A 23,730-nucleotide genomic window follows, 5' to 3' on the forward strand; every position below is an offset into this window, starting at 1 on the left:
AAGATCTGATAGAGCGCTCTGGCTTTAGTATCCGAATGAAATAGAAGGATAATATTCCTCTGGCAGTGCCTGTTATCTGGAGCAGTTGAGATTCCATAGCATGATTCATTAAACTACTGAACACTCAGTTGCTTAGGAGCGTTAAGGCAGGGTGCCTGAGCTTTGCTTTTCGGGTTTTTTTTTTTTTTTTTAGGATACAGCTTAAAACAGTCGAATGGGCACTCGTTTGAGGGATGGGGGGGTGAGGTGGAGCACCTGGGTGTCTCACAGTCCCGTTCCCTCTTCCAGAATCTGTTGTCCTCGGTATGGGGAAAGGAGACAGACGGAAAGCGACTGGGGGAAGCGTTGCGTGGACAAGTTTGATATCATTGGAATTATCGGAGAAGGGACGTACGGGCAGGTGTACAAAGCCAAGGACAAGGATACAGGTAAGGAAGCCCAAGTGGCTTCAGGTTGACTCCGCTTCTTGAAGGCCTTGTTACCGTGGGTGTGCTGCTTGAAAACCCGTTCCGGTGTTAGTGGTATTGCCAGTTAATGACTGATACCTGTAGAACTAGAAATGGCTCCAGCCCTGGAAAGAAAGCATTTGGATCAGGTGTTTTCAAAAGGGCCAAAAGAACAGAAGCTCTGAAATCCTAACGGAGGTAGTGCTGAGCTGCCCTCTCTGCTTGTGAAATCGCGTGTCCTGCGCATACGATTTGACACGGGGTGAAATGGTCATGGCAGGTATAGCTGTGGCAGGCATAGATGCCAGCCGAGCACCTGCTTTTTAAACGTGCCTTTGTCAGACTTTATTGTAGCAGAGCTCGTGAAAGAGACTGGAGCGGTTTCCAGGGTCAATTTATGTTCGCTTGAGTGACTTTCTACTGAAGCAGATTAGGAGGAGCACTGGTGTCATCTGTCTCGAGTTGTTGGTGTGATAACTTCTGACAAAAAATGAGTAGGATGGTAACTAAAGCTGTCTCCGCTGTTCCGTGGTGGACATTGACTACGCTCGTGGCTACTCTCAGCTTCCCCCTGGAAACCCGCAGAGCTGTTAGCAGCGATGTGTGCGGAGGCTTTTGACACTGGCTTGTTCTGGCAGGTGAATTGGTGGCTCTCAAGAAGGTGCGACTGGACAATGAAAAGGAAGGTTTCCCCATCACGGCCATCCGCGAGATCAAAATCCTTCGGCAGCTGATCCACCGCAGTGTTGTAAACATGAAGGAAATTGTCACGGACAAACAAGATGCACTGGATTTCAAGAAGGACAAAGGTAACTACTTGCTGCGGGGTGTGGTTTTGATTAACCAAAGAGGTGATGCAATTCCGTTTGTTATTTCTTAGTGTAAAATTGAAAATCTAAACTCTGTAGACTATCTTTTTTTTGCATTCCTCCTTGATGCATGGTTCCAGCAAGTTTGGCCTTACATCAAAGGATAGATTCCAGTTAAAATGAGTTGTCACACTGCAGAGCAGAGTTAGACACAGGCTTAAAAGGATGCATTGCATTCCTGTAGAGTTGTAAAAGAGCAGTCTTTTTTAAAAAAGATATTAAAAAAAGCTTTTATGGGGTCACCTTTAATGCTGATTAGTGACAACAGACTTAGTAATAATGTGAAAAGTTTTCTGTCCTCTCTCACTGTGGAGGCAGGGTGTTCTCACATCCCACTAGCTTTTGTTTGGGGCTTTGCCTTCCATGAGTACGAAGGGAACAGCACAACCATCGGTTCAGGCTATGCATAGCTGTAGTCTTTTCAATAAACTAGCTTGAAAGGAAAAACAGAACAGGTAAACACGACCAGGATTTCAAAGGAATTTATTTGAGGGGCATATTTTAATTTCAGATGTCAGCTTGATGTGTTAGAGAGGCTAATAAGTAGTTTTGGGTTCTTTTCCCTTGCGGGAGGAGGGAACTAAAATCTTCTAGGATGCCCAGTAAGTCCTAAATATCACAAGCCTGTGTTAAATAAAACACCAGCCAAACACACTCAAGAGTACAAAAAAAGCGTATTTCAGCAATTGAATCTTTCATTACTCCTTTGTCTTTCTTCTCTTGTCTTCAATTGTTTCTTTATTATATCAGGTGCCTTTTACCTTGTGTTTGAGTACATGGACCATGACCTAATGGGGCTGCTAGAATCTGGCTTGGTACATTTCTCAGAGGACCATATCAAGTCTTTCATGAAACAGTTAATGGAGGGGCTGGATTATTGTCACAAAAAGAATTTCCTTCATCGAGATATCAAGTGCTCCAACATCTTATTGAACAACAGGTAACCTGGGAGTAGATATGCTTCTGTCCAGGCTCTTCCCTGCGCTCCCCCTGGGTTCAGCTGCAAGCACACGGTGGTTACCTTCACCTTGAGTGTGCTTAGGAACAGGAGGTGTTGATCCGCTGCAGGAATACGAACCTGCAGGCTTCCACCAGTGGTGTAACGAATGGTTATAATTAAGCAGTGGCTTTCCTGGGTGCTGCTGCTGGCTGTGAGCGCAGCTCTTGCTGCAAGGGTTGAACTGCCCTAACAATCTTCTACTTAACTTGCAGTTGGTAGCAGCCTCCCCACGTGAGGCTCTCTGCTCACTGTTCTGCAGCTCCTTACAGTTCACTTTCTTTCATGTTGACTTGAAGTAAATGGTTCTCTGTGTACACTTGGTCTCCGTGGTATTTTGGCAAAAATACTGTTTATTGGAAGTGCCTGTATGCAGAGAAACCATTGAGGGTTAAGGTAGGAAGCAGCAGTTCTCCATGAATGCTCTTCCTTCTCTAGATAGCCGTGTTTGGCAGTAACGTAGTTCTTCACGGAATACATAACGATTATTCCTTTGCTGTTAATTCTCAAGTCTTTATCTGGATACCCGCAAGAAAACTTGGAGCCTGTGAGAATGATACTGCGTGTAATTGCATCCACGAGTCTGGATATCCATCTAAAAAATTTCTCTGGGACATTGGGTTTGTGATAGAGTTGAGACTGTTTCTTTGAAGTATTAAAGAGGATCTGGAAAATTAAGACTGGCATATCCAAAAGCAATTACTGCAAACGTTGCTGTTTTAGGGGGGGATTTCCTTACCTTTTACTGCTTTGCAGCACATGAGCCCAGCTGTGATTCAAACCAGCGACTGTTTTTTGTCTTTCAGTGGGCAAATCAAACTTGCAGATTTTGGACTCGCCCGACTCTACAGCTCAGAGGAGAGGTGAGGTGTAACGGGGTGGAGGAAGGGGGAAACGGCTCACATGGGTGGGATGAGCTCCCTTAGTATCCACATAGTCCCTTCCCTTGGACTTGGGCATTGCCTGAGAAATGATTTCCAGTGCAAGTGGTATAATGCAGCTCCAGCTCTTGGGAAAATACACTCCTAGCTGGTGTTAAGAGTTTTTCGTTAGACAAACCAGCTGATAAGGAACCCAAGTATCATCTCTGCTTGCCATGGGCCTGCCATGGACCATGTTTTGCTCTGAGATCCGCCAGTATGCAGTCATGGCAGCCTGCTGCTGCCTGTTGCAGGTCAGGATTTTTCAGCTTGGGTACCTATAACTTAACCTGTAAAGCTGCTAGCCACAGATTTTATTTAACTCAGGCAGGTGCTGTGGAAGCCTAGGCACTTGAAAGCCCGCTGCTGCTACTTACGTGCCCAACACCGCGATTTAGAAGTAAAAATTAGACTTTGTAAGGGTTTTGTGGCTCTTGTCATCCAGGTTATGTTTGTGTCTTGCATTTCAGCCGTCCATACACAAACAAAGTCATTACGTTATGGTATCGACCTCCAGAATTGCTGCTAGGTGAGGAGCGTTACACACCAGCCATAGATGTGTGGAGCTGTGGGTAAGTGCCTGGTTTGTATCTTTTGTCCTGTTTCGGCTCCAAACATCGGCACACAAAGAAAACAGGTCTAATGGAAGGTGTTCTCTGACTCGTGCCAGTTTCTGAAGCTGTATCTCTTCCAGCTAGGCAGAGTGTTATGGTAGTATAGGAATACTTCCAAAATTCTGTGCTTTGAGAAAATAGGTGTGTGTCACCTAAACTAAAACTATACCATTTAGGCAAAACTCCTCTATTGATGTGAGAGCATAAAAAGTGCCTGTTCTCACTATTTAAAAGCCAAACCAACCTGCCTTTGATCATGATGTGCCACTAAGATCAGAAGGGGTGACAAGCTTACTCTGTGCTGGTCATGGCTTCAGTGGATGGTTTTAATGACCTAATAGAGAGGTTTTCTGTGAGCTCTTCAGATCGCTCTGTTTGTCACCAAATTTTTCAGCTGCATCTAGGAAACACTTCAAAGTAGATGGTTTTGGTTTCTGGTGGTATAGTGAGCCTCCTGAATGGGAGGAGTCTGGGCAGTTCAGCCGTAAAGATGGAAAGTTTTCCAAGTGGTTTAGAACCACAGACTCGAGGATTCAGCATTCCGAAGTGGGACTGGATTTCCCAAAGCCTATACTTCCCGTCGTGATATTCGCAGGTGAACTTTCATCAGAGCTTAGTAGGCAAACAATCCAGGTTTCTAAAAGTCAAGCCCTGCTAATGACTTCTGGAAACCCTGGCCGTGAGGTCCAGTGGCTGTTGGGTGTCCTGTGCCCTGTGGGGTTAGCCCAGTTCCAGCAGACAGGTGCCTGTGTCAGCCCACGGCTATATTCGGTGCTGATTGTCATTCCTGTCGGAAGATTTAAGGATAGATGTTAATGTCTGAATGAGTCAGAGCTGTCCCCTCCCTCCTTCTCTTCTTTCCCTTCCAGCTGCACAAATGTGTGCATGTACAAGGCTGTATCCCGTGCTTGGCAATGGCAAACACTAAGCTACTTGGCAGCTGAGGATCGTTTGGGCCAGCAGATATTTCTAAAGTTAAAAAGATGAACGGGCTGAATCGGGAGGAAAATGAGATGCCTAGCTGTTTTTTCTTGTCGTGGTACTGACGCGTCCTCCTTTCCCCGCAAAGAGTTAAAGCGTGAAGCCTGTGACACGTTAACCAGTGTACTAGTGAATGTTATTTCCCAGCTGCGTAGAATTGGTGACTCTGTACACATAGGTTAGTTTGTCAGTTCTCAACTACAAGCCCTGATGCAAATCACTCTCCTCAGGCAAACCTGCTTCTGAACAGAAATGCTGCAGTGTTCAAATGATCATCCCAAGGGTCTGCTGTCATGACCTCTTGCTTTTCCTCTTTCCAGCTGTATCCTCGGGGAACTGTTTACAAAGAAGCCTATTTTTCAAGCCAATCTGGAACTGGCTCAGCTTGAATTAATCAGGTAAAGCATTGCACATGCATGCCTATGAGAAGAGGTACTGGAGAAACTGCTCGTGCACACAGTCTCTGTGTTAGAAGAGCCCTCTTTCTCCAACCTGCCTGCAAAATAGGACCAGCAAGTGACTGTAAATGCAAAAATGTGAAGAGTTAGGCGTTTAAATGTTCCTGCCTACCGTCGAGTGTGTGGCTGCTAATGTATGCAGCCTCAGTAAACTTTGCTGTTAGTTGACTGCAAAAATCACGAACCTAAATTACATCTCGTGCTGAAAATTCATTGTGCTGGGTGGTTTATAAACTCCGGGTAAGCATTTTTCCTCTTCCTGATACTGATTTTTTTTTTTTTTTTTTTTTTTAACCTGAGGGTTATCTAATTTCCATTAAAGTGTGCCCAGACCTAGGTTATTGGTACAGTAAGTGGCTTAGAAAGGAAACGTTTTCACTGGGGTTGGTGACTCTTCTCCTCCTGGCTGCGTTCCACCTGCTGATCATACTCTGCTTTTCTCGTTCTCAGCCGGCTCTGTGGGAGCCCCTGTCCAGCGGTGTGGCCAGATGTCATCAAGTTACCCTACTTCAACACTATGAAACCGAAGAAGCAATACCGAAGGCGCCTGCGTGAGGAGTTCTCCTTGTGAGTTTTGTTAGAAGAGAAGGGCCTGTGGGGGGGGGTACGCTCTTCTGTTACGTTGTGCGACTCATCTGCTATCCTTTGGGCTCTAGTCTATCCAGCAGGATAAAGCAGTTCTTCCCCTTCTTGCCTTCTGCCCTTGGGCAGCCCTCACCCGGGGGGCTTCTCCCATCGGGGGAAGGCTGGAATGGGGTCGCTGACCCCTTTCTAAGTACGTGATCGGCCCCAGGTGCCTTGTGGGGGAAGGGGTCCCCTGCCTGTGCGTACTTGTGACCCTCCTAGCTAGGGTCTGCGCTGGGAAGCACGCTTGGCAGTGCGGCGTTCTCCCCGTGCTGAGGCTGTCTGACTTCAGAGACGTGCTCTCTGAGGGGAGACTATAACCGCCTGATAATCCTGTGGGATTTGTACTAGAGTTGCTTCTCGTAAATGGCAACAATTAGACTGAAAATCTTGCATATCTGTTGCCCGTTCTGTTGGTGTCGGAGCTGCTGGGTCACGTAGTAATACATTTTGACTGCGTGGATTTCTCTTAGGCTGGAGGTGTCTCTCCGGGAACGGGTTTCTCCCCCTGTTCAGAACAGCCCCTTAACTCAGCCATGTTTCCAACTCTCTGCGCAGCATTCCTTCATCTGCTCTCGACCTGCTGGACCACATGCTGACGCTAGACCCCGGCAAGCGCTGCACAGCAGAACAGGCCCTGCAGAGTGACTTCCTTAAGGATGTTGACCTCAGCAAAATGGCACCTCCAGAGTAAGTTCCAGCTGGCATCCACCACTGCAAGTGGGCTCTTCGCTAATGAGCTTTGGGAAGGAGCCACTGGCTTGGCCTTGGGGGTTTTTTTTGGTCAGAATTAAGATTTCTGGGTTCTTTTCTCACACCCTGCCCTTGTATTTGGTCATACGGCTGAGCAAATAGCTTTTCCTGTGCTGGTGTTTTCTGCCTGATAACAAGCATTAAAGTGAGCTTTATAAAACCAGCCTGTAAGGTGTTTTAAAACTCAAGGCACACGAGAGTAGCACGTGGCATATCCTTGTCCTCTGTGCCGTGGAGAACTGGCCAGGCCTCATTTATGCTGCTTGTTAATTGACTAGAAGAGTGGCTGTTGAGCAGTGTCACACTGCAGCTCTTCTCTCCCGCTCCAATCAAGCGGATTGCGAAACTCTGCTCTGGCTGCTTTGCGTGCGAGTGTGGCAGTAGCTTTTGAGATTCGAGTTTCCAGCAGTGTTACTGAAGGCAGCTCTGCTTTCTTAGGGCCACCACGCTCTCCAGGCTCAGCAGACTCGAGGCTTGTGTGCATTGTAGCAAACCCAGTCCGTTCAGGGGTCTGATCCCAGTGCAAATTAAATTATTCACATGCAATTATGCTGCCTTTCCCAATCTAGGACTTGCCCCTTCTTGGTTTAACAATATGGTTGCAGTCAGAGAAATATCTGTGCTTCTCTTATTCTAATAACTTCCTGTGGTCTTTGAGGATTAAATCGGTTTTCTTGCCTTGTTTCTTAACTACTGAGTGTTCTTCTCTTCCAGCCTTCCCCACTGGCAGGATTGCCACGAGCTGTGGAGCAAGAAACGCCGACGGCAGCGGCAAAGCGGGATCGCAGTGGAGGAGCCACCGTTATCAAAAGTTTCTCGGAAAGAAACTACCTCTGTTACAAGCACAGACACTGTCAAAAACAACAGCAGTCCTGTGCACCCACAGCCTGCCCAGCTCAAAACAGAGTCTGGCACTGGAGATGCAGTAGGTCAGTGCCCTGCTTGGTCTGTAAAAGGCTCTTCCTGATGTGTTACCTCTCTCTGGTCTGGGTGTGGGAGGTTTATGTCTATTTTCAAGCCAGTCTGGTTCTTTCACCTCTTATTTTTACAGAAAGGGCACTCTTTCTAGCCTGACTTTATTTTATTTTTTTTTTTCCTTTTTGAGGGATTTTTTTTTTCCCCCCTCTGCTGTGAAAACTATTGGCTGCAGAGCGTTCTGGCTGGTCTTCAGAAGTCACTCGCTGATGAGATGACTGTGAATCTGTTCCATGAGTTATATTATTGGTTCTGAAACATGCTCTTGCAGAGAATGGTGAAAGGAGCCGTTGAGTCGCTTAAGCCAGTGAAGTAACAGAAAATAGACTGAAAGGTACAGCCAGGGCATGCAGATGAACTGGAGTTTGATCTGGTTGATAAAATTCTGTACAGATCAGGCATGGGATGTAACAGGCTAGAGGCTCATGGGCAAAAGTGTACATTATTGCACTTAGCTTGTTGCAGAAAAGTTCCCTTGGTCATAAAGATTCGTGGGACCAGGACCTGTGCGCTATTTCCAAAACTGTGACCAACCTTCCTGCGTGTAGAAAATAGTTGGAGGGGAGGTATTTTGATTCCTGGGAATGCAGGGATCCACAAAGCTGCCCAGGCCACGCTGATTGTTCTGTAGAGGCCTTATACCAACGCAGATAGGAGCTAAAGCTTCCTTTGTGTCAAATGTTGTACTGACAAGTTACAAGGAAGACGGTTCTTGCTCCAGGGAATGTACAATCTATGTGTTCAGTGAAACATGGCAGACGGAGAAAAGGTGGTGGTTGGCTTAACAAACAGCTGAGAAAAGTGAGTGTCGCGTTCTTAGTTGCCTACCAGCAAGAGGAATTGAAAATTAAGCTTCTAAACCGAAACCTTTTCGCCCTTTTTCCCCAACTGTTTGACTTGCAAGGTCAGTGGTAGGGTGAAGGGGCACCCTTGTCACTTGTCACTCGGGAGGCTCTGCTCCAGCGTGGTGCCACTCGAGGGCTGTATTTAGATTAACCTGGATACTTGCAGGTCAGCGCAGAGTCCCCGGTGAGCCCAGGCCAGCTTTCAGCGAGGAATTGCCTTCTGCTTGACCTAATTTCTTTTGCTGCGTCAGTGGAACACACCCTTCATCCATCCCAAACAGCAGCTTAGCTCCATCCCGGGAAACCTGCTTGCCAGTGGGGGAAACCTGCTTGCCAGTGGGGGAGGGAGAACTTTTGATCTGCAGAGACCTCGGGAGGGGCTGAGCTGCTGTCAGACCTGCTGCTCTGACGGCTGCTGGAACGGGCTGAGGATTTCTATCTCCATCACCCATCCTCAAGACTCGCTGCCATAACTGGTGGTGTCCTTGGGTCTCCCCAGCCTGATTCCTGGGGTGCCCGGGGTTGGCCATCCGAGGAACGGGAGGTTTGGCTCAGTGATTTGAAGAAGCAGCTGTGTGTGTAGTGATGTTGGTGGATTTGAGGGGGCGCGGAGCGGAGCGGTACCCAGCTGTAGCCTTGGGCGAGTGCAGTGTGTGCGCAGTACCACGGGGTGCTGCTGCAGTGCTGTTCAGAGCAGATCGCAGTCTGGAGGGGGCAAGATGCTGGAAACTGGAGAAAACTCTCCCGGAATCTTCCTCCTGGAGCCCCCTTGCCTTCCCCTGGTCCCCAGAGATGTGAAGAAGAGATGTTCGTTGGGGCGTGCGGTGTCATGATGACAAACCGATGTGACGGAGCTCTGCCTAACCTTCCTGTGACGCTGCTTGTGTTTCCTGCAGGCCTTGGAGACATCACCCAGCAGCTGAACCAGAGCGAACTCGCTGTTTTACTGAACTTGCTGCAGAGCCAGACTGATCTGAGTGTCCCACAGATGGCCCAGCTGTTGAACGTACACTCTAACCCAGAGATGCAGCAGCAGCTGGAGGCTCTCAACCAGTCCATCAACGCTCTGACAGAAGCCACGACTCAGCAGCACGAGTCTCAGGCAGCGGCGGCGGCAGCGGCGGCAGAGGAAGCCATAGAAGAGCCACCCGCGGAGGCCCAGCTACCGGAGGAGCAGGCGACTCCAGAAACAGCCAGTGCTCAGGGAGATATGCAGAACGTGCTGGCCGTTCTGCTGAGTCAGCTGATGAAGAGCCAGGAACCTGTTATCGCGCTGGAGGAGAGCAACGGGGAGAAGAGCAGTGAGCAACGGGGGCCAAGGAAAACCCCGACAATGCATCCGGAGGAAAGTACAGGTAAATAATCACGACCGTGGCTTGTGCATCTTGGATGCCGTGCACTTGTTCGAACAATCGAAATATTCCCTCTGAGGGCCTAGAAGTCCATATCAGGACATCGAATCTCTGCGGATTTTCCCATCTTACTGTTTATCCCAACTTTCTCTTTCACTGTTCCCTTCCTGCCCTCTTTTAAAAAAAAAAAAAAAATCCAAACCCACAACCCAGCAACAACCAAAAAAAAAAACAACCAAACACCCCAAACCCCAAGCAAATAAAAATAAATGTGCAGAGATGATTTTAAAGAACGTGAGGACTGAAATACTGGAGAGAGTGCTGGAAGGGAGGGGTAGTGGCAGTTGTGTACGTATCAAACTTGTGCATCCAGCTCCGGTGTGCCTGGTTATCCGTAGTTTTACGAGGTCCTGAAATTCAGTGACTTCGGAAGTTGAGCCGAATGGCTCGTAGAGCGAGCCAGAGGCATGTTTTTAAAAAAAACAAACAAACAAAAAAACAACAAAAACCCGCTTGTGTCGGTGAACTCTTGGATTTCCTTTCCCAAGGTGAGTGTAAATGTCTCCATGTCTTTTTGTTTCTGTTGATTTCTTGAATTATTAGCAACATCCTGTGACGACCTCACCAAATTCTAGAAGCGCCTCCTGAGTATGTCTCAGACTCTCCAGGGAGCCTCTTTTGGCCCGATACACAACTCCTCCGCAATGTAGCTGAACGTGCTGTGTTCTCGTGCCTTCAACACACCCGCCCACCACGAGCCAGTTGTGATCGTGCTTTTTTTTTTTTTTTTCCTCCTTATTTTTTTTCTTTATTTTTGCCCTAGTACTGGAAGATAACTAGGTTATTATAGAGCAGATTCAATTCAATAACATTGTTCTTTGTTAATAATTATTTTCAATGATATGCTGTCCCCAGATCAGCTTGGCTTTAAAATTACCTGAAGATTGTTGGTTTTTTTTTCTGGATTTAAATACAATCTAGTTTTAAAGTGGACTTACTGATACGGGTGGAGGGGTGGTCCTGGAAGACTACTGGTTTTCACAATAAAGTTTGACCTTTTTAATAACCAGTTTTGCAAATGATTTGAGGATCTGATTCCACCAAGACGTTCGTGGCCTCTTACGTCATCGCCAGTAATAACTTTAATTACCGTGTGGCCCCATCCTTTTGCCGATGAAGGAGCTGGAGTCAGTTCAGTTGTGTTGCTCTGCAGGAGTCAGGACTGGGTTTGTGAGCAAAGTCCGGCACCGGGAGCAGCTCATGTCCTACGGGAAGCTGCGTCCTCCCCTCCGCGGTGTCACTTCTTGCTTTAGCAAGGTGGGGGGCCATCCCCCCCCCCCCCCCCCCCCGCCCCCCAAGCTAACCAGGCTGCTTTGTTCTTCCCGCTGTGGCTCAAAAGCCATAAGACAAAGTCGTAAGAGCGTGGTGATGGGGGGGGGCGGGGGCAAAGGGAGCTTTTGTTCTTGTTTGGAGGGGTCCTTTTTGAAACTGAAAGCCTTGTAGGCACAAGGTCTTGGGCTGGGGGGAGAAGGGAGCGGTGGTGAGGGGGGGGGGGGGGGGGAGGGGGGCAAAAGGATTTTCTCATGCTCCCCTGTGTTGCCCACAAATACTGGTGGGTTGAGATTGCTTTGGACTTTGTGTGTTGGCAACATACTTTGTAAAAAAAAGAAAAAAGAAAAAAAAAAAAAAAACCAAACCAAAAAAAAAGGATCAAACCCCAGGCAAAGCGGGGGGCTGGCTCTGGTAAGAAGCAGAGGGGGGGACACGACGGGGTGTCCCCAGTCCCTTCAGCCCGTCGTGGGTGCAGGCAGGAGCTGGGACATACGGATTTGGGGTTGGGGGTTGATTTTGTGGGGTTTCGTGTGGTGGTTTTATATTGTTTGGTGGGGTTTGGGGTTTTTTTTGGTAAACCAGTACATCAGGGCCATGCTCCATCAGCGTGCAGCTCCCTGGCTGGCAGCGAGCCGGGTACCGGAGCGGCACGGCACGGTGTCCCTCTGCGGTGGGAGATGCCGCGTCTGGGGAACGGTGCCGTCGTGTGGCTCCACATCTGTGTCGGGTGGCTCCACATCTGTCTCCCGCTCGGCGTTAGCCTTTGATCCCAGAGCAGGAATCCCCTCCACCGGTGCCCATGTGTCAGGGGGAAGCTGTCGGTGACAAGTGGGGGACGGGGGGGAGTACGGGGGGACGCGTTAATGAAGGTGTGCGTTGATCTTGCAGTGAATTCCAGCTTTTAAAACCCTTCGCCTCTTTTTTCCGGCGCATCCGAGAGAGCAGACTCTCGGTAGGCTGTTTGGTTGGGGGGTTTTGTTGGGGGTTTTTTTTGGTTGGTTTTTTTTTTTGTTTGTTTGTTTGTTTGGATTTTTGGCTAAATGTATTTATATCTGTTGGCGTGATATTTAAGATGGTGTTTAAAAGAAGTAACCCTTCCACAGCATGTCCTCCTCGCATTCTCCCACCAGAGAAGAGACCCCCTGAGCCCCCCGGACCACCGCCACCGCCGCCTCTGGCTGAAGGCGCAGATCTCTCCGGCGCAGCCCAAGAGTTGAACCCGGCCGTGACGGCTGCACTGCTGCAGCTCTTTTCCCAGCAAGACACGGAGCCCCTCGGCCACACGCCCCACGACCACCAAGCCCCAAGAGCCACGGACTACGGCAGGTCCCACTCCTCCAGGACTTACAGCGCCGAGGGCTCGGAGGGGGGATTCGGTGCCGAGGAGCTGAATTCGAGCCAGACGCTACTAGAACCTTCTGCCCAGCCTCTGGGGAAAAGCAGGACCTTCTTGGGCTCCATGAGCCACCTTGGGGAGACGAGCAATTACCAGGGCACAGGATCTGTCCAGTTTCCAGGGGACCAGGACCTCCGCTTCGCCAGGGTCCCCGTCACCGTACACTCGGTTGGGCAATCTTTTACGAAAGCCGAGGGGAGCAACAACACGCTGGTACATCCAGAGGCCAAAATTCAAAATTACAACGAATTGGGACCGGGGACGGCCGGTTCCAGTGGGGCAGGAACAGGTCACAGCTGGGGTGCCCCAACCCAGGCGACTTCTTCTTACGGGAAGGCGTACCGTGGGCCCGGCAGAGTGCCTCCGCGGGGGGGACGGGGCAGGGGGGTTCCTTACTGAGCGCTGCGCCTTCGCCCTCCCCTCTCCACCTTTAGCGACATGATTCTTTATTTTATTTTAAATTTTTTTTTTTTTTTTTTTTTTTTTTTGCCAGAGCAAGGTTTCGTCCGCATTTCAGCTGCTGCAAAGCTCCCCCTTGTATTCCTTGCTAGGCTGCTGGCGGGCACCCCGGGACTTGCTGTAGGGTTCCCCACTTGGGGGGCTCGCTGGCCCAAAACCTCTCGCGCTTGGTTAGTGGCAAAACAAACAAAACAAAAACAAACAAACAAACAAAAAAATACCCACCCCACACACCACCAAAACCCACCGCAAACAGCGGTGAGCTTTCTGCCCTGAGCCAGCGGAGAGGGGGGGAATCATTTAAAAATAGGAATGAAACAAACCCAACCATGTGGGAAGAGGGAAATATATTAAAAAAAAATAAATAAAAAAATAAAAAATGTTAAGCTGGGCACCGGTGCTTCTCGCTGGGGGAAGTGTGGACCAGTGTTCAGGTAGGGCTGGGGGAGAGTAATTCCCAAAGCTTTTTTTTTTTTTTTTTTTGGCTTTCTTTCCCAATTCCCATAAATTAAAAAAGAAAAAAAGGAGAAGGAAAAAAAAAAAAATGAAAAAAGGGAATATTTTGATGCAGAGGCACCTGGATCGGTTATCCTGGCTGTGGAGGCTTGTTACTCAATTTATCCAACATTGTTTTAGTTCCATAAAGTATCTGGCCGTCCCTCTCCTCGGGCTCTGCAGGGTGCTGGGGCTGCTACGGGGCCAGATCCTGATCCTTGCTCAGCCGCTTCGGGAAATTGGCTTTTGTGAAGGGTCTCTTTGGGTTTTGTACCTCTCCTGCCAGAACTTTGCGGTGGGAATGGTCTTTTTTTTTTTTTTTTTTTTTTTTTTTTTTTTTTCTCTCCTTTCTTTAAGAGCCGAAGAGAACACCTCACTTTAAAAAAAAAAATAAGTATTTCTTTGTAATTCGTAACTTCCAAAACACTTTAGGAATTAAAAAAAAAAAAAAAAAAAGGAAAAAAAATTCCTTTTGGTGGGGAATTGCCACCAGGGAGGAGTGTCTTTTGGAGCCGGCATCCTTCTGGGCTGGGGGTGTATGTCCCGCTGGGGGTCGGACGGGCTCCTCCAGCAGCATCTCAGTACTTGGAGGCTTCCCAGGTGTTAAATGTATCATTTCTATAAGCATATATATTTTTGTTGTTGTCGAGGAAGTATTTCCAATTCATTTTCTCCTCCCGCAGAACGTTGCGGTGTTGTCCGTTTCAATGAGACTTCAAAAAAAAAAAGAGATGAATAAAACAAAGGTACATATTTATGAGCTTTTTTTTTTTTTTTTTTTTTTCCTGAGTAGGGCTTTCCTATGGAAAACATATGGTGGTTCTTTTTATTTTTAGAGACGACAGTGTTCTGAAGCGTTAAACGGGTGGGAATTGGGGGGGGAGGGGGTTGGGAGGGCAGAGAGACCTTCTTGCTACTAACAGGATTTGATTTCATTTCTTTTTATACAGAGAGATAAATGAAAAAGAAAAAAAAAAATGCACCTGAAGAGGTGGTGCTTCTCTAACTGGGGAAAAAAAAACCTGCCTTACACAGCCAGACCCACGGCTGCACCCCGCAGCTTTGCCGTGGGAGGAAGGAGGGGAGAGAAAATAAATTAAAAAAAAAATATATATATATATATACACACGGTGATGGGCAAGGCCCCTGCGTGAGCAGGGTCCGGGGGCTCTCGTAGTGTTGAGTCAGCACCGAGGAGCGACACCGTTTGCAAAATTCCAAGTGTAAATTTGTTTGGTTTTAGGGTATTTTTTGAGTTCTGGTTTTGTTTTGGTTTGGTTCTTTTTTAATTGCTAGTTCATGCCTGATGTGCAGGAAAAAAAAAGTTCTGTAAGATGCAGAGTGCACTAAATAAACCGGTCACCTCTTGAGGAATGGGGGGGGGGGGGGTGTTGTAATTTTTTTTAATTATTTTTATTTTTTCCTTTCCACCATGCGGCTGCCAGCTCTGCTCGGTGGTGCAGCTTTTGTTGTTGTTGTTGTTCTGGCTTTTCTTCCCGAGCCCATCCAATTTGGAAGGAAAAGTCGTGTTCCAGCGCTGAATCCTCTTAGGAAGCCGATGCCTATTTATTGTCTTTCCAAATTGGCAAAACCCCAGGAAAATCCTGCCGAGGAGCGAGCGCTCCTTCCACCGGCACCGCAAACCTGACCCCCTCGCAGGCTGCACCCCCCACCCAGCGCTGGGGTCCCACCGGTGGGTGCAGCTTGGGGTGGCGGTGGTGCCACCCTGTCCCCGTGTCCCCTCCCCCCCCCCCCCCCCCAGCCCCACGGCTCCGGGGGGACGCTTCTCCCCGTTCTTCTTGCACCAAGGGCTGTGGAAAGGTGCTGAGGACCTCGGAGGGGGGCGGGGAGGGGGGGGCTCCTGGCCCTTTGGGCCACCTCGGGCAAGGGACAGACATCCCAGGCTCCTGTCCCTTGCTCAGGGGTGGCATCTGCCATCTGTCCCCGAGGGGGGGGGGGGGGGGGGGGGCTGGCCACGGGCTCCTGCAGAAGGTGGTTGTCACCGTCCCCTTGCCCGAGCCGCCCCGGGGAGGTTGGGGCAGAGCTGTAGCACTGGCAGGGACCGGTTGCTCCGTTTCCAGTGGCTTTTCTTAACTGGGCCCAGTAAGAGCTTTTCAATTCCTGCAGGGGCAACGCGGGGGGGGGGGGGGGGCAGCCTGGCCCCTGGTCACAAGGCTGGGGGGCTGCTCGCATCCTCCCCAACCCTCGCAGCACCTCTTTCTTTCTTTTCATCTTTTTTTTTTTTTTCTTTCTTTCTTTTCATCTTTTTTTTTTTTTTTCTTTCTTTCTTTTTTTCTTTTTTTTTTTTTTTTTTTTTAAAGGGTCTCCGTACAAAGAAGACAAAAGGATTTACTGGGAGGGGGTGGCGATGGGGGGGGGGTGGGGGGGGTGGATGTGTGGGTTTAAAAGGATTTAAACGTGGTGCAGGTTACAGACAAGTCATGAGATGGCGATTCGCCCCTCCTTCCTTCCTCCACGCGCATCATTTTTGGGTTTAATGCCAATGTCGAACACGCTGTAGCCAGTTACCCAGCAGAGAAGCGTCTGGTAAGACTCTTACTGTACCTCTCCTGAGTTTCATTTTGAGACTGAGCGCGCCTTTTTTTGGTTGTACCTTTGTCTCTGTACAGATATTTTGTAATATATTAAAATTCTTTTTTTTTTTTTTTTTTTTTTTTTTTTCCTTTTCGGTTTATAAAAATGGAAAAAAGTGGAGATTGGAAAAATTAAATATTTCCTGTTACTGTATCGCCTTTTGCTCCGGTGCACTGAATTATCATGTTGCTTGCTGTAAATTTGCAAATTACACGGGAATGGTTTTTCCTATAAAAAAAGCCTTTTTTCCCCCCTTCTGGTGCCGGTGGGAGCTTGATGTGGGACCGGCGAGCGTGGCCGGGACTTGGCATCGCCAGCCCTCAGCCCCGCGAGGCTGCAGCCCCTCTAAACACACACACACCCCCAATATGACTCTGCTAATTGAGAGCAGGGTCCAGTGGTCAGCCCCTGGGGTGTCACCCGGCTGGGTGGGGGATGGTGCCCGGCTGGGTGGGTGATGGTGTCCAGTTGGGGTGGGTGATGGTGCCCAGTTGGGATGGGTGATGGTGCCCGGCTGGGTGGGTGATGGTGCCCAGTTGGGATGGGTGATGGTGCCTGGCTGGGTGGGAGATGGTGCCCGGCTGGGATGGGTGATGGTGGCCAGTTGGGATGGGTGATGGTGCCCGGCTGGGTGGGTGATGGTGCCCAGTTGGGATGGGTGATGGTGCCTGGCTGGGTGGGAGATGGTGCCCGGCTGGGATGGGTGATGGTGTCCAGTTGGGTGGGTGATGGTGTCCGGCTGGGATGGGTGATGGTGCCCGGCTGGGATGGGTGATGGTGTCCGGCTGGGATGGGTGATGGTGCCCAGTTGGGATGGGTGATGGTGTCCAGTTGGGTGGGTGATGGTGCCCGGCTGGGATGGGTGATGGTGTCCGGCTGGGATGGGTGATGGTGCCCAGTTGGGATGGGTGATGGTGCCCGGCTGGATGGGTGATGGTGCCCGGCTGGGTGGGTGATGGTGTCCGGCTGGGATGGGTGATGGTGTCCAGTTGGGTGGGTGATGGTGCCCGGCTGGGTGGGTGATGGTGCCCAGTTGGGATGGGTGATGGTGCCTGGCTGGGTGGGTGATGGTGCCCGGCTGGGATGGGTGATGGTGCCCGGCTGGGTGGGAGATGGTGTCCATTTGGGGTGGGAGATGGTGTCCAGTTGGGTGGGTGATGGTGTCCAGTTGGGTGGGTGATGGTGCCCGGCTGGGTGGGTTATGGTGCCCAGTTGGGGTGGGTGATGGTGCCCGGCTGGGTGGGTGATGGTGCCCGGCTGGGATGGGTGATGGTGTCCAGTTGGGTGGGTGATGGTGCCCGGCTGGGATGGGTGATGGTGCCCGGCTGGGTGGGTGATGGTGCCCAGTTGGGTGGGTGATGGTGTCCGGCTGGGGGGGTGATGGTGTCCAGCTGGTGGGTGATGGTGTCCAGTTGAGATGGGTGATGGTGCCCGGCTGGGTGGGTGATGGTGCCCAGTTGGGATGGGTGATGGTGTCCAGTTGGGATGGGTGATGGTGCCCAGTTGGGATGGGTGATGGTGCCCGGCTGGGTGGGTGATGGTGCCCGGCTGGGATGGGTGATGGTGCCTGGCTGGGTGGGTGATGGTGTCCGGCTGGGTGGGGGATGGTGTCCAGTTGGGGTGGGTGATGGTGCCCGGCTGGGTGGGTGATGGTGCCCAGTTGGGATGGGTGATGGTGCCTGGCTGGGTGAGTGATGGTGCCCGGCTGGGATGGGAGATGGTGTCCAGTTGGGTGGGTGATGGTGCCCGGCTGGGATGGGTGATGGTGCCCAGTTGGGATGGGTGATGGTGCCCGGCTGGGTGGGTGATGGTGTCCGGTTGGGTCAGTGATGGTGCCCAGTTGGGATGGGTGATGGTGCCCGGCTGGGTGGGTGATGGTGTCCAGTTGGGATGGGTGATGGTGTCCGGCTGGGATGGGTGATGGTGCCCGGCTGGGTGGGTGATGGTGCCCAGTTGGGATGGGTGATGGTGTCCAGTTGGGATGGGTGATGGTGCCCAGTTGGGATGGGTGATGGTGCCCGGCTGGGTGGGGGATGGTGCCCGGCTGGATGGGTGATGGTGCCCGGCTGGGTGGGAGATGGTGTCCATTTGGGGTGGGAGATGGTGTCCAGTTGGGTGGGTGATGGTGTCCAGTTGGGTGGGTGATGGTGCCCGGCTGGGTGGGTGATGGTGCCCAGTTGGGGTGGGTGATGGTGCCCGGCTGGGTGGGTGATGGTGCCCGGCTGGGATGGGTGATGGTGTCCGGCTGGGATGGGTGATGGTGCCCAGTTGGGATGGGTGATGGTGCCCGGCTGGATGGGTGATGGTGCCCGGCTGGGTGGGTGATGGTGTCCGGCTGGGATGGGTGATGGTGTCCAGTTGGGTGGGTGATGGTGCCCGGCTGGGTGGGTGATGGTGCCCAGTTGGGATGGGTGATGGTGCCTGGCTGGGTGGGTGATGGTGCCCGGCTGGGATGGGTGATGGTGCCCGGCTGGGTGGGAGATGGTGTCCATTTGGGGTGGGAGATGGTGTCCAGTTGGGTGGGTGATGGTGTCCAGTTGGGTGGGTGATGGTGCCCGGCTGGGTGGGTTATGGTGCCCAGTTGGGGTGGGTGATGGTGCCCGGCTGGGTGGGTGATGGTGCCCGGCTGGGATGGGTGATGGTGTCCAGTTGGGTGGGTGATGGTGCCCGGCTGGGATGGGTGATGGTGCCCGGCTGGGTGGGTGATGGTGCCCAGTTGGGTGGGTGATGGTGTCCGGCTGGGGGGGTGATGGTGTCCAGCTGGTGGGTGATGGTGTCCAGTTGAGATGGGTGATGGTGCCCGGCTGGGTGGGTGATGGTGCCCAGTTGGGATGGGTGATGGTGTCCAGTTGGGATGGGTGATGGTGCCCAGTTGGGATGGGTGATGGTGCCCGGCTGGGTGGGTGATGGTGCCCGGCTGGGATGGGTGATGGTGCCTGGCTGGGTGGGTGATGGTGTCCGGCTGGGTGGGGGATGGTGTCCAGTTGGGGTGGGTGATGGTGCCCGGCTGGGTGGGTGATGGTGCCCAGTTGGGATGGGTGATGGTGCCTGGCTGGGTGAGTGATGGTGCCCGGCTGGGATGGGAGATGGTGTCCAGTTGGGTGGGTGATGGTGCCCGGCTGGGATGGGTGATGGTGCCCAGTTGGGATGGGTGATGGTGCCCGGCTGGGTGGGTGATGGTGTCCGGTTGGGTCAGTGATGGTGCCCAGTTGGGATGGGTGATGGTGCCCGGCTGGGTGGGTGATGGTGTCCAGTTGGGATGGGTGATGGTGTCCGGCTGGGATGGGTGATGGTGCCCGGCTGGGTGGGTGATGGTGCCCAGTTGGGATGGGTGATGGTGTCCAGTTGGGATGGGTGATGGTGCCCAGTTGGGATGGGTGATGGTGCCCGGCTGGGTGGGGGATGGTGCCCGGCTGGATGGGTGATGGTGCCCGGCTGGGTGGGAGATGGTGTCCATTTGGGGTGGGAGATGGTGTCCAGTTGGGTGGGTGATGGTGTCCAGTTGGGTGGGTGATGGTGCCCGGCTGGGTGGGTGATGGTGCCCAGTTGGGGTGGGTGATGGTGCCCGGCTGGGTGGGTGATGGTGCCCGGCTGGGGTGGGTGATGGTGTCCAGTTGGGTGGGTGATGGCGCCTGGCTGGGTGGGTGATGGTGTCCAGTTGGGTGGGTGATGGTGTCCAGTTGGGTGGGTGATGGCGCCCGGCTGGGTGGGTGATGGTGTCCAGTTGGGTGGGTGATGGTGTCCAGTTGGGATGGGTGATGGTGTCCAGCTAGGTGGGTGATGGTGCCCGGCTGAGTGGGTGATGGTGCCCGACTGGGTGGGGGATGCCCAAGGTGGGCACGGTTATGGTGGGAGTGGGAAGGAGGAAACCTGGAGCCGAGGCAAAGCCAGGAAAAGGCAGCAGTGAGGTCCAGGTTGGTCTCCAAACCTTCCCCCAGCTCCTTGGGGACTGAAGGGGACCCCGGGTCCTGCGGGGGACAGATTCTGCTCTAGCCCTGGGCCATGACGGCCAAGAGGGAGCCGTGGTGGTGGCAGGGGGTTTGTCCCCTCCATCCACCCACCTCCCTGGTGGCTCTGCACTGGTGCCAGCTCCATCCTGTCTCCTGGGGGGCTGCAGCAGGATTTGCCCCAGCCCTTGGGCGTGGGAAGGAGAAGGGGCAGGATCTGGGGTGGCAGGAGACATGGTGGGTGCAGGTGGTGGCCTTTGCTCCCCGGCATCAGCTGCTTTCTGCTGGGCCGAGGCTCGTACAGACCCTCACTCGTGGTTTTTAGTGACCCTGGGCAGAGGGCACCAGGCAGGGGGTGCTGAGGGGGTGCTGCTGGGGGACTATGGGCCTTGGATGGGGGCTCACCACGTGATGGGGGTCCCCGCACTGCAGCCGGCGCCTCCCTCTTGGCAGAACCCAACCGTTGTCTCCCATCACCTCCCATTCCAGCCCCGGCTTTCTCGCTCTCTTTTCGCCTGGTTTAGCATCCCTGCCACTGACACGTCTTAAAATATATCCCTGTGCAGATGGTGGGGGGGGGGCTCAGCGCCGGGTGCTTCCCTCTGCCTCCGAGAGCCGGGGCGAGCCCGGAGCAGCCGCACTGGCCACCCTCCTGATTTATTAGCAGGGCAGCTGGGAGCCGTGTGGGCTGGGGTAGCTCATCCATCCTCCGGTACCTGCTCCGGGTGGCTCCGGAGCATCACCCTGCCATGATGACACCACTCCGGAGCATCACCCTGCCATGGTGGCACAACTCTGGAGCATCACCCTGCCATGGTGACACCACACCAGCCCAGGCTGTCCCCCACCATCCTGCTGCCATGGGTGGACAAGCCCCACACGGTCTCCGGCTCCTGCGGCATCCCGCTTGCTGTCCCCCCGCCCCCATCCAAAGGTGACCAGGCTGGTTTATTCTATTTCATTGATTTTATTTAATTTATTTGAACTACCCCAGCAGCAGCTGCCGCGCCAAATGGCTGGGGGCTGTGCGATGCTCGCCGAGCCGGCGCTGTAAATCTCCGCCGCTTCCCCGTTGAGTTCCGCTCAGCGGAGCCACGGCTCTCCCGGCTGCTCCATCCCGCTGTTCCCAGCTCCACGTGGTGCCTGGGCCGAGCCGTGGGATCCCGTGGGATCCTGTGGGATCTGCCACGGTCCTTCCTGCCGCAGGCCTCGTGTGGGCAGCTCTCCCGCTCATCCTGACGGTGTGGTGATGGCACAGCCAGGCTCCATGCGATGTGTGCGCCGGGATGCCGGCCACGGCACCGCGGTGAGCTCCGGGCGTGGTGGTGGGATAGACCAGGAAGGGCTCATGGAAGAGGAGCAGCAGGAGGCTCCATGCGAAGGCGGCAGGAGCTCGGCGCTGCCCATCACCGTGGGGCAACCGCATCCCACCACGGTGCTGCCCTTTCCCACTTTCCCGATGCTCCACGGAGCCAGCTGGTGGGATACGCTGCATCCCACCGCGGTGAAACCCACCCCGCGGCCCCGCCGGCTGGTACCCCACCGATGAGCCAAAGCATCGGTGGCTTTTGGCAATCCCCCAGCCAGCGCGCCGTGCCTCAGTTTCCCCACCTGCCGAAGCGGCTCTTACCGTGTTACCCAGCAGGGCCTCACCCTGTGCGTGTGAGCGTGCAACGTGCATGTGTCTTTCTGCACGCTCACGCGTGTGCGTGCGCCCCAGGTGTGCGCACACGCGTGAACACGCGTGTGCGCACACCTGGGGCCCACGCACATGCGTGAACATGCATGTGCGTGTCTGCCAGTCACCAGGTGTCGCTCTCGGCACGGCCACCACCTCCCACCGTGTCCCCATCCTCCTCCCCGGCTATATTTGTCCTTCCAGCTGCTCCGGCTGGCGGCATTAAAGGTTTTTCTTGCAATTTCCACGTTTCCTTCCAAAAATCCGTTAACACCTTTCCTGGGCGTTTGAGGGGGGTTGGGGAGAATAAAAGGATGGAAAAGGAACGGGATAAAATCCCCAAAATCATAGAGGTGCTGGAGGAGGCGATGTGCTGGGGATGGAGGCGGGTGTTGGGGTTGGGTTTTGGGGGTGAAGGGTGGGCGCGTGAGCCCCAGCGCTTTCCATCCCACGGGATCCAGCGCTCTCCATCCCACGGGATCCAGCGCTCTCCATCCCATGGAATCCAGCACTTTCCATCCCATGGGAGCGGGATGCTGCGCTGGGAACACGTCGCGATGGCACTGGTGGCATTTTGGATGGCGTCACCCAGCTGCGGTGGCACAAGGGGATGATGGATGGGGTTTGCCAGGGTTGGGGGGGGGGGGTTCATGGTGGGGGAGGGGTCCTGCCCTGTCCCTGCTCCGGGGGGGGCACAGCAGCAGGGTGATGCTGTCCCTGTGCCACAGGGCCACCTGGCCTGGCAAGCCCCGCGTGCCCTGCCGCACCGGCAGCTTGATTAAAAAGGCGGCGCGGGCGGCGCGGCACAGCTGGTGCCTCCTGCCAGCACCCCCAGCGCGAAGGCGCCCGAGATTAACGTCTCCAATTAGCAGGAAAACGAAGCCACCGCAACCCGGGGGGTTCCCTGCGCCCCCCCCCCCCCCCCCCGTACCCCACCCCCCCCCCCCCCCCCCCCCGGTGTCACCTCTTGGGGATGCTGCCGCCAGGCTGGTCTGTGGCTGGTGGCCACCCATGGTGGTGCCCATGCCAAGTGGTGGCCATGCCATGCTCCCCTGCCCCCCGCCTCATTTTTGGGGACATTCCCCCCCCTCCCTCCCATCACCCCCACTGGGGGTCCCCTCCCACCGTGCCCCATGTGCCGCCCAGCCTGCGGGAGGGGGACACGGGCAGGGTGACCCCCAGCCCCACCCCACTGAACTCAGTTGGGGACAGGGCACTCAGGTGGCAGCAGGGACAGGACCCAGCATCGTCCCACCCCCCATCCCCCCCACCCCGGCACAGCTGAGCCAAGGCTTGGGGGGGGGGGGGGGGGGCGCTGGGGGAGGGCCTGTGCCTGCACGCTTTCACCTGCCATTTAATTGGATGTATTTTTAATTAATGGTGCCTCTGGGACCAACATGAGACAACACGCGCTCTGAAGAGGGGCAGGGGAGGAATTGGGGACGGTGGCAGGATTGGGCCGCGGGGTGCGCTTACCCGCCAAACGCCGCCATCAATCACCCCCTACTTTTCGACTCTGGACTTTTGGCTGGGGCTCAAGGCAGGAGGGGGGGTCCCAGCCCACCCCCCCTCCCACCCCCGGTGCCGCCTGGCACATGTGTGATGAGCCACACGGCCTCAGCTGCGGCTGGTAGCGAGAGGGGGGTGGGGGGGGGTGGGGGGGTGGGGGGGGGTGCTGGGGGGAGTGTTGGCCGGCAAATCCTGCTCCAAATCTGCTGCCCACTTGCTTCTGCTGGGACCCCTGGGTCATGGGGGGGCACCTGGGGGGGCCTGAACCTCCCGGGTAGCCCCCAGCCCCACCCCATGGCAGCAGCCCCTCTGCCCCCCAGCAGCCCCCACCACCAGGGCCCTTGGTACCCAAGCCCCCCCCCCCCCCCCCCCCATGCCTCCATCCTCGCTTTGTTCCTCCCGCCCAGCCCTGGGGAGGGGGGGGCACAGCTGGTTCAGGCTCATCGCCCCCCCCCACCTTCTGGCACAGCCCGGGGGGGCCGCGC

General features: G+C 53.8%; 1 protein-coding gene across 3 annotated transcripts in view; it reads left to right on the plus strand.

The window, feature by feature from the left end:
- The window catches only part of CDK12 (cyclin dependent kinase 12), a 28,911-nt gene extending 14,021 nt beyond the window's left edge, over positions 1–14,890 (plus strand). Inside the window, exons 4-14 of one of the 3 annotated variants that reach the window (XM_055789777.1) lie at positions 289–428; positions 1,085–1,255; positions 2,066–2,255; positions 3,119–3,175; positions 3,703–3,804; positions 5,148–5,225; positions 5,736–5,852; positions 6,468–6,599; positions 7,377–7,591; positions 9,379–9,837; positions 12,270–14,890. In XM_055789777.1, coding sequence (XP_055645752.1) covers positions 289–428; positions 1,085–1,255; positions 2,066–2,255; positions 3,119–3,175; positions 3,703–3,804; positions 5,148–5,225; positions 5,736–5,852; positions 6,468–6,599; positions 7,377–7,591; positions 9,379–9,837; positions 12,270–12,961 — 2,353 coding nt within the window. In that variant the 3' untranslated portion in view covers positions 12,962–14,890. Of the gene's footprint in view, positions 1–288; positions 429–1,084; positions 1,256–2,065; positions 2,256–3,118; positions 3,176–3,702; positions 3,805–5,147; positions 5,226–5,735; positions 5,853–6,467; positions 6,600–7,376; positions 7,592–9,378; positions 9,838–10,437; positions 10,904–12,269 lie in introns of those variants that run through there. The other 2 variants (XM_005232661.4, XM_055789778.1) reach the window with 2 other exon arrangements.
- Positions 14,891–23,730: the final 8,840 nt, after the last annotated feature.

This window comes from Falco peregrinus, chromosome 18 (genome assembly GCF_023634155.1).
Source record: "Falco peregrinus isolate bFalPer1 chromosome 18, bFalPer1.pri, whole genome shotgun sequence".
NCBI classification, from domain to species: Eukaryota; Metazoa; Chordata; class Aves; order Falconiformes; family Falconidae; genus Falco; species Falco peregrinus.